The 9,939-nt window shown below is 41.4% G+C and overlaps 1 protein-coding gene across 1 annotated transcript; it reads right to left on the minus strand.

The window, feature by feature from the left end:
- Positions 1-1,698: 1,698 nt before the first annotated feature.
- Positions 1,699-7,131, minus strand: LOC136679356 (P2Y purinoceptor 13-like). Its single transcript, XM_066657831.1, has 2 exons — positions 7,081-7,131; positions 1,699-5,182 (listed from the first exon to the last, which is right to left on the minus strand). The coding sequence occupies exon 2, from the start codon at positions 5,175-5,177 to the stop codon at positions 4,155-4,157; it is 1,023 nt and encodes a 340-aa protein (XP_066513928.1). The 5' UTR covers positions 5,178-5,182; positions 7,081-7,131; the 3' UTR covers positions 1,699-4,154.
- Positions 7,132-9,939: the final 2,808 nt, after the last annotated feature.

The raw sequence follows: 9,939 nt of genomic DNA on the forward strand, positions 1-9,939 counted from the left end.
CAGGCAAATAGAGAGATATATGGACAGACACACTGAGAAAAAACAGGCAGAATTAAAAGGGAAGAGACTTATGGTGAGTGAGAGAGATAGAGAGATAGAGGAGGAGTTTTGTGGTGGGTGTTTGCATGTCAGTGAGCATGCTGAGAGTCTGCTTGTGGTCATTGCAGAGTGTTCGCAGACAGCTTATTCTCTTTCTGTGGGTCTATGTGCTTTGTTTGTTTGTGTGTGTTTAACATAGCTAATTCTGCTATGCTAAATTAAAGATTAGATAATGTAAGAGTGCACGGTGAGTTGTGCTCTTTCTCAGTACCTTTGATCTCAGCCTCTATTGCAGTTTAACACAGATGAGAAGATGAATTAAAATTATTCTCCATGGAACATTTCCCCCATGTTTAAAAAGGTTTAGTACAGAATCCCTGATGCACCCAGGTCACTACAAAATGGCCGATAGGCGGTCCGTATTTTTTTTTTTTATTATGTGTAACAGCAATATCTGAAAATAGGCTAAAGAATGTAATAAAAGTTTCACACTAACATCATAATATTATATTTTAGATGAGTTTAGCGAGATATTAAAGAGCCATGAGGAAGTTCATTCATTATCTGTAACCCTTATCCAGTTCAGGGTCGCGGTGGGTCCAGAGCCTACCTGGAATCATTGGGCGCAAGGCGGGAACACACCCTGGAGGCGGCGCCAGTCCTTCACAGGGCAACACACACTCACTCACACCTACGGACACTTTTGAGTCGCCAATCCACCTACCAGTGTGTGTTTTTGGACTGTGGGAGGAAACTGGAGCACCCGGAGGAAACCCACACAGACACAGGGAAGACACACCACACTCCTCACAGACAGTCACCTGGAGGAAACCCACGCAGACACAGGGAGAACACACCACACTCCTCACAGACAGTCACCCGGAGGAAACCCACACAAACACGGGGAGAACACACCACACTCCTCACAGACAGTCACCTGGAGGAAACCCACGCAGACACAGGGAGAACACACCACACTCCTCACAGACAGTCACCCGGAGGAAACCCACGCAGACACAGAGAGAACACACCACACTCCTCACAGACAGTCACCCGGAGGAAACCCACACAGACACAGGGAGAACACACCACACTCCTCACAGACAGTCACCCGGAGGAAACCCACGCAGACACAGGGAGAACTACACCACACTCCTCACAGACAGTCACCCGGAGCGAGAATCGAACCCACAACCTCCAGGTCCCTGGAACTGTGTGACTACGACACCTACCTGCTGCGCCACCAATGAGGAAGTTTTCATGTGAAAATGTTATTTTTTGCAGTGCGCATTATGAAGAACCCAACTTGAAATATCAGCGTTATTATTATTCATATCAGCAGGTTGCTGTAGTGAAGTGGTGAACAACTGGGTTTTTGTTACATCCTCTAATAACATCTGACCAGGGCTGGACACCAGTTTACGGTAAACAGCATTTAATATGGGAACAACAACTGGAACCAACAGCCATTACAACATCTCAAAATCTTCTGGCGTCTGGTTCCTATCACCACCGCTGTGGACCTTTTCTCGGAAATAGAAACCACAAACCACCAATCATTTTAAATATTAATGTTTTAATTATTTATACATATCATACACTCTTAAATTAAGCAATAAATTTCATGTCATTAAAAAAAATACATGTAACTATCTGAGATTATATAATAGGAAGGTAAATGCTAGACTTTTACAAGTAAAACACCATGCAGTCGTAATGAAGATGTATAATGAAGAGGACTAAGGCACTTGCTCAGTTTTGAGATTTAAACAAAGCCTAGTCCTGATCTGTACATAATTTTGATTGGATATTCTCAATTGAGTAAACATTTAGCCGTTGATTCAACGTTGAAATAACGTAGTGACTGCCGTCTAATCAACGTTCTCTTAAGGTTGAAAATGAAAGTTGAAAAGACGTCCAAACACAGACATTGAAAAGACGACTATTAGACGTATTTTGGACGTCCATTGACGTTATTAATTGGTCCCGAAATAAATTACTTGTTTAAAACGCGTTTTGGACGTCCACTGACGTTATCCATTGGTCACCACTTTTCTAACTAATTAAGATGGATTTTGGACGTCCATTGACTATTGAAATGTAGTGCCCTACGTAGGGAGCAGGAGCCAATGGAGATTCAGGCTTAGATTTACTTCACTCTACAGTAGCCCTCTGTCTTTCTGTGACTGGGGGGAGCCAGGCCAAGACGTGCACATTCAAACTGCAACAAAACTCCACAAGACCATTCACGAGAAGGAATGGTGCCAAATATTCCATCCGTGTGAAGCCAATGACCTGATTCTCTCTCATTCTCTCCCATCACTCTCTTCTTCTCTCTCCTCTACGCACGGATGAACATGTAATTGGCCATGTTTATGTTTGGTGGATATCGTTGACGGTTGGTTACATTGTTTACAATGAAGTTGTGAGCATGCATTTCTACTTTGTGTCCTCCAGAGGGCGTCAGTGACCCATAGACACTCATTCAACTGTTCCACGCTCGCCTCCATGTGGTCAAGTCATGTAAAGACGCTTTATTGGTCTTTCAACCACATACAAGTACACAAAAATTGCGAGGCATTGTAAGTCCAGGACCATGATGCAAAGCAATACAACACCACACATCACTACACAACACTATATAAAGTGCACTTGTGCATATCCAAGAGCATATACAGATGTTAATACAAATGACAGGAACAGTTTTATTAATAATAAGAAAAATGTACGTGTAAAGAACAACTAGAGGAATATGTTTCACTACACACTGGAGCTCAGGACACTGTACAGTACTGTGCAATTATTAGAGACCACCCTAATTCATTCACCTGCTGTAATTTCGTTCTTGGTAATTGGGTCGAAGCCCAAGAGAAATCAATGGGTGCAAGGCAGAAACACACTGAGAGACAGAGAGACAGTCCATCACAGGGCAACATATACTCACCACTTCACACACACACACACACACCTGTGGACACTTTCACACACTCACCCTGTCACTCACACACTCACAAATTTGCATAGCCAATCCAGCAATCCAGAGGCCACCCTCCACTAATTGAACTGACCATTTAATAATGAGTAATAAAGTTTTGATTTGTGGGAGACAGAATGAACCCACCTCTTGCCACAGAGCTGAATCAAAGAGAATGTGGGACTGTGTAAAAGGGCCAATAGAGAAGAGGGAAGCAAACGAATAGGTTAGTGGTTTTATAAGAGCAATGGATTGGGCACCGCGGAGCCCAGACCTCAACTTTACTGCACGTGCTGAGGGTTATTGGGTCCCTGAGAAACAGAAACTGCAACCTGCTCTGAAAGCAAATCTCCTGAGAATAATGGAGGCTGTAATGTAGCCAGTGTGTAGACATTTGATGTATACACTGAGATAAACTAATACTCAATAGCTGTATTGACTGGGAATTAAACAAATGAAAAAAATGGTCTTAGAAACCAGTAGGTATTGCACAGTACTGTATACTTTGATTCATTCATTGTCAGTGGAGCCCAACTCGAATCATTGTGGACAATAGAGGAATATACCCTGCGTGGGGCACAAGTCCACCTCAGGGCATGACACATACACTCACCCATTCACTCACACATATGAACAATTTGGAATAGCCAGTGTTTTTGGGAGGAAACCCATGCAGACACAGGAAGAACTCACAAAACTCCAGGCTAAAATGGGGACCCTGGAGCTGCTTGACAGCGACACTCCCTCATGCCCCCCCATGCTGCCCTAGGTGTATGCCACACTTGGACTTTTCCATCCCACACATTATGGAGATTCTCCTGTAGAACTGGAAATTTGGGCCATCGGACATGGCTGCTTTTGTTTTATTTTGTGATGCAATATTGTGGGAGCAATGCACAAACTGAACAGATGTTTCACAAACTTCAACCTTGGCTTTGTGATGTTGCTTCCACTCGCAGATCTCATCATTCTTTTGCAATGTTTTATTCGCAGCGATTGCATGTCCATAGTAGTTATTTACCAAAGGTTTGTTGTGTGATTTTGTAGCAACCCAAGTCTTGTGTAAGCGGAGCATGCGCAAGAAAGAAAACGAAATAGCAAAAAAAAAGAAAAGAGAGATCCACTCATTTCTACCCAGGGATTACATCGATGTGTCTGAAGATTGAGACGGTTCTGTACTTTTTGCAAGGAATGGAAAAAACCTGTTGAGTGAAACCAACTCCATAAACTTTCTCCTGAAGGCATTGCACAGGAAGAAATAGATCAAAGGGTCCATGCATACGTTCAATGCTGAGAGCCACAAGGTCAGGTCCTTGATGACTTTCATAGGCTGGGTGCAAGAGACCATGCTTGTGGTTTCAGCCTTGGTGTTGTCTTTGGTGCTGATCTGAAGGTTGGTGTAGGGTGTGCGTATGATGTAGTAAGGTGCGTAGCAGATCAGGAAAACCGCCAGAATCAGGAAAACCCGAACCTTGGCTTTGCGCTTCCCCTTATTGTTGTGGCTGTTAGATCTCCGGTAGGACTCCACGATTTTCTTGGTGATGCATGTGTAGCTGAACATGATCAGACCACACATTATCCAGAAATTGAAAATGGCGAACAGGACGACCCCTTTGTGCCAGGATTTTCCAGTATCGCTTTTCATACGCATGCAGAACTCGCTATCAGTCTTGTTTGTAGGGTCTTGGTCTGTTGTGACAATCACCGGTATGGTGTTCGATGAGATTATCAACACCCAGACAATGACTGAGAGGATCTTGCTGAAAAGCAGGTTCTGGCATAAGAGTCTCCCACCGGGTCGTACAATCTTGAAAAAGCGATCCAGGCTGATGAGACCCATCAGAACGATGCTCACGTTCATGGCCAGGTAGAAGATGACAGACGAATAGCGGCAGGCAAAGGCCAGCAGTGCTTCCGAAACATTTGGCATTTCGCTTGCAGCCCTTAGTGGGAAGGTAAGGGTCATCAGGAGGTCGGCCGCCACCAGGTGTTTCAGGTACACCATGAAGGTGGACTTGGACTTCAAGTGAGTGGAGATCCAAGCCACAATAAGGTTGAGCAGAAGGGCAGGCACAAAGAGCAGGAAATAGAGAGTGGACACCGCTGTGCCCCTCGCATCGTTGTCGATCTCGCAGACAGGATTTGTTGCATTTTGCGTCTCCATGGAGCCTGCAATGAATGTGCAGAGAGTAAACTCGTGTAGTACAGATGTAGCAAGAAATTGACATTGAGCTGAGGACACCCAAAGACATGTGTCTCCTTCTGGTGTACCTTACTTCTCATTTTTCAGGTCTCATATCCCCTTTTTTAGGAAAAGAAATGTTAAAACTGAATCAGTACAAGGCCCAAAACTACTGCCTTATGAAAATAACAAATACAGCATGGTGCTGCGGCTAAATTACCACACCCTTTCAAATGGGTGATGGTTGTGTGTTTGTAGCTTTTGTAGTTTTTTAAAGATGAAAAGCACCATCTAAAATGGCATATAGGGCCACTCTCAGTAATTCTAACAAAGAGTACATTCCACTAGCAATATATGTAATATTTAACTGAATATAATACAAAGACAACATTTTAAAATGTTGAAACTGGGAAAGATCATAGATTTCTACAAATTATACACTAATTTTTATATTCATGCCAGCAACACTCTGACGAGACCAATTCTATTGGTGCCTTCACAGATGTCACCCATGCCATTTGCACTAAGGCACCCCCATACCTTCACAGATGGTTCCTCTCCTCTTTAGCCCTGAGGTTGTAGCGTACCTAGCGTGACCACTGGAAACTTTTCAACTCAGCCTCAGTTCGTCTTAAATTAGCTCTGGCCCAGAATGCCTTTCTGTTTCTCATTGCCTTTACAATAATGTTTCTGAGCCCATGCACTGATTTCCACAACAGAAATTTATTTATTATTATTTTATTCAAAGCCACCTGTGGAGCTTGTCCCTTAAAGGTGACCTTTAACCGAATCACACTTTCCCCACCCTTTGCTGCTGATGAGGGTTTTAGACACTGAAGAGCTGCAAACCTTGAAAAGCATGAACCGAGATAAGGATGTTCTTTTTTTTTTAAACAGTTAAGTATTTTAAGTTGAGAAACATTATTCTTGAATTCTTTTTTTTAAATAATTGGTTATTCAGTTTTCATGGAGCAACTTTAACAATCTTGTGTTGTCCCAGTCCCAACGTTTTAACAACATCTTGTTGGCGTAAGTTTCAACATTTAAAATACTGTAATTGTACAATATTTAATTAAACATAATATTTTAATGGTTTGCTGGTCATTGTATTCTGTTTTATTTACATTGTGCACAACTTTTCTGGAAATGGGGCTTGTAATACTTCCTTATTTTAAAAGAAAACCACAGAATACCACAGAAGAAATATCAAATATATTAACTTTTCCAAAAGAAACCTTTTGCTATTTTAATTAAAAAAAAAACCATAAATATGCTATGGGTGCTATGTATGTGGCCAATTTATTTACGCATACGTATTTCAATATAGTTTATCTGTTTCAGGTGTAACACCCCTGACACAATCTTTCAATGACATATAAAAAATGTGGTTCAGCTATTTACAGTCCTTGCTTCCTTTGAATTATTCATAACAAGAAATGACCAAAAAAAAAAAAAAAATATATATATATATATATATATATATATATATGAATGAACAACTATGGGCAACAATTATTTTTGTAAAAGAAAAAGCAAACATATGAATTAAAACCATTAAGCAAAGCATTAAAATGAATAAATATATGCTGCTGGTTATTATGTGTTGACCAAGAATGGACCAGTCAGAATGCTCCAAAATTGCATAAAATTTTAATTTTAATTCTTACAATACATTGTGTTACATTATTAAAATATTGTGCACAATACATTATGATAAATTCAAAACCTCAGCAAATCAAATATCACACTGTTATTAAATAAATATGTTTAACATTAACATATTCAACATAGCCTCAGTTCACTTCAGTGGTAATCTTCAAAACAGCTTAAAATCTCAATTCAATTTGACCAAATATATGCAATAAAAAGACTTTATTTGAAATACCTCTGAGAATGCGAGCGTCCCGAGCTTCAGTCTGGCAGATCTGAGTGCTGCTGCGCCTTATCAGCCATCTAACCTCACTTCCTGTAAAGTACAGAAAGTTAACAGTGACCATGAGCAAAACAGGAACCACTGTGGCTGATGTATAATGATGATATTGCTTACACTGCTCTATCAGAAAAAAAAAACGTATGAGACACTTAAGACTAGAACGACAGCATGAATAGAAAGCGTAACAGTTATGCCCTCGAACCTTTTCACACACAGCTTGTATAACATCAGTAGATAACCATGAACCAAAATCTGCTGCTGTGTCGCAGCCACTGAAGTGCCCAAGTCACCATGCCCAGTGCCAAGTGTCGACCAGACGGTTATAAATCCGTACAGCATTGGTTTATGGAGTGGCTTTCAGTGGCTTTTGGAAGAGTTAGAGTTGTATTTGTATTTGTCCTGACTTTTACATCACTACCACAAGATCAAAATAAATATAAATTTGAGACAAACTACTTGTTAAAACTTTCCAATTTAGAAGAAACTTTAAGGTTTTAAAGGTTTCTGGACACATCCAGATTAATTGTATGAATGAGTTGTTAAATGGTCCCCTTTTCTGTAGCAAGTGTCTCAACTCTTCTGGGAAATACTTCATACCATTTAGCCACACAACCATTAGTGAGGACATGCGCTGAGCTCGGACAATTAGTGCTTGATAACAGACGCCACTCCCATCAGACTCGCCCCGAAGGTACTGGGTGATTTTCGCAACAACACAAGTCCACTGCTGCACGTGTCAGCTCTGGGGGCTTTAAACCCTTCTAGCCACTTGGCACTGAGCATGTGCCCCATCCATTTATGACATTACAAATCCCTCCTCATTAAAAGAGCTGTGTCTGGACAGTTAATGTACTCCTTGATAATAACTCTTTGACTGTGACACATCTCCCTCTCGCTGCTGCTGCTCTGGTTTCAAGTAGCCTCCCATTAACAGTGAGGAATGTTGTGTTCCTTTCTTTGACCTCTCTATCTCTCTGTCTTTCTCACACTCTGTCTATGTCTCTTGCTCTCGCTTTCTCTGTCTCACCTCCGCACAGAAGATACCAGAGCTGTTCATATTTCTCTACTGATAGCAGTTGATTGAATGAGCGAAATGAGACGTCTTAGGAAGGTCAATCAGATAAACATTTTTTACAGTTTCTTAGCAAAGTAATATCTAATAACAAAATCTGCATCTAGCTGTGTTTCTCATTCCCTCTTTCCTCTGCTAACTGAGATATGTATAAACACAGTGTTTGTGTTTGTGTGTTACTGAAGCCTTTATAAACTCCGTAAAGTCAAGTTTCATAACCTATTATATCATCCGTGCGCTAAAAAACACTGCAAACATTACAAGACACACATATTCCTGGTCTACATTGATATTGTGAGTACATTATAATGCTCCCACCTCAGAAGCTGACTTTATAACAACGATGCACTCTTGTTTGTGATGTGTGTTGAGAAATGAGCCTTCCATAAGATGTAATCATATGATCACAGGTTTCTAAGAAGTGATACCAGAACTCTTACTGAAGTTGTAAAAGTTTCAAAGGGAAGCTCTTAACTAAAGTCCTATGGCAGTAAAAATGTGCTTACGCATCATCTGCTTCTTTCGCCAGCCTACAGTTATTTCCTTTGCCTCTTGCCCCTTTGGTTTTTGTCACGTCAAAGCAGAAGGCCTTGTTAAATTCAGAGCTGGAACAATGGGTGGTACACTTCCTTAAAAATGAAGAGTTCCTTCTGCATGCTCAACAGATGCCCCTTGCGCAAAAGGAATGTAGGACAAACAGCTCTTTACCTCTGTTCTTGCCTCATGATCACTGATGTAGACATGCTCAACGAAACTTCTGGAGGATGTCTACAAACGCTGTGTTATTTACAGTCATTTACAGTAACTTCAAAAACAACTGAGACAACTGAGTGAAGAATCTTGTTGAAGGACTCTACTACTGTAGCATGGCGTGTTAACACGTGAGCTATAAAACTTTAGACTGTGGCACAGAGGTTGGTTGTTTTACCCATTTCCTTGCACTAACCACCAGCCTGCTGCTCATGTGTTAAACAGAAAATGGTGGCAGTTTCTGTAGAAGTGTGAGCGAACATCTGCACTAGTACAGGGGTGTAGGAGTACAAACGACCTCATAACAACAAAAGTGGAAAATGATGTTAGGGTTTCTGCAAGTATCCACTAGGACACAACGCAGTGCATTTGATTCAGAAATGATTTGGAGCATGAGAACCAAAATTGATTGTATGATTTAGTGGTGGATCATTCTCAGCATTGGCGTGGTGGTAGTGTGTTAGTGGGTGCAGTGCCTGTACAAGTGGATCAGACACAGCAGTCCTGCTGGAGTTTTGAAACCCCTCAGTGTCACTGCTGGGCAGAGAGTAGTCCTACATAGTCCTAACAGTCTGACAATGTGCACCTGTAAAGTGAGTGGAGTAAGTAAATGACAGTGAGTGTAGAAACAAATTATTTGGCTGAAACTGTTTGTTTGCCCAACAGAGGAAGAATACAGGCTACGGGAAGTTACATAAATTGAAGTGTGATCTCAGATTTATGCACAGTATTAGAAATTTTCCAAAGGCATTTCATTCATTCATTCATTCATTCATTGTCTGAAACCGCATATCCAATTCAGGGTCGTGGTGGGTCCGGAGTCTACCTGGAATCATTGGGCTCAAGGCGGGAACACACCCTGGAGGGAGCGTCAGTCCTTCACAGGGTGACACACACTCACACATTCACTCACACACTCACACCTACAGACACTTTTGAGTTGCCAATCCACCTACAAATATATGTTTTTGGACCGTGGGAGGAAACCG

This window comes from Hoplias malabaricus, chromosome Y (assembly GCF_029633855.1).
Source record: "Hoplias malabaricus isolate fHopMal1 chromosome Y, fHopMal1.hap1, whole genome shotgun sequence".
Classification (NCBI taxonomy): Eukaryota; Metazoa; Chordata; class Actinopteri; order Characiformes; family Erythrinidae; genus Hoplias; species Hoplias malabaricus.

Coding starts and splice junctions, on each gene's coding strand:
- LOC136679356 (XM_066657831.1), bottom strand. CDS start 5,177: ATGGAGACGCAAAATGCAACAAATCCTGTCTGCGAGATCGACAACGAT.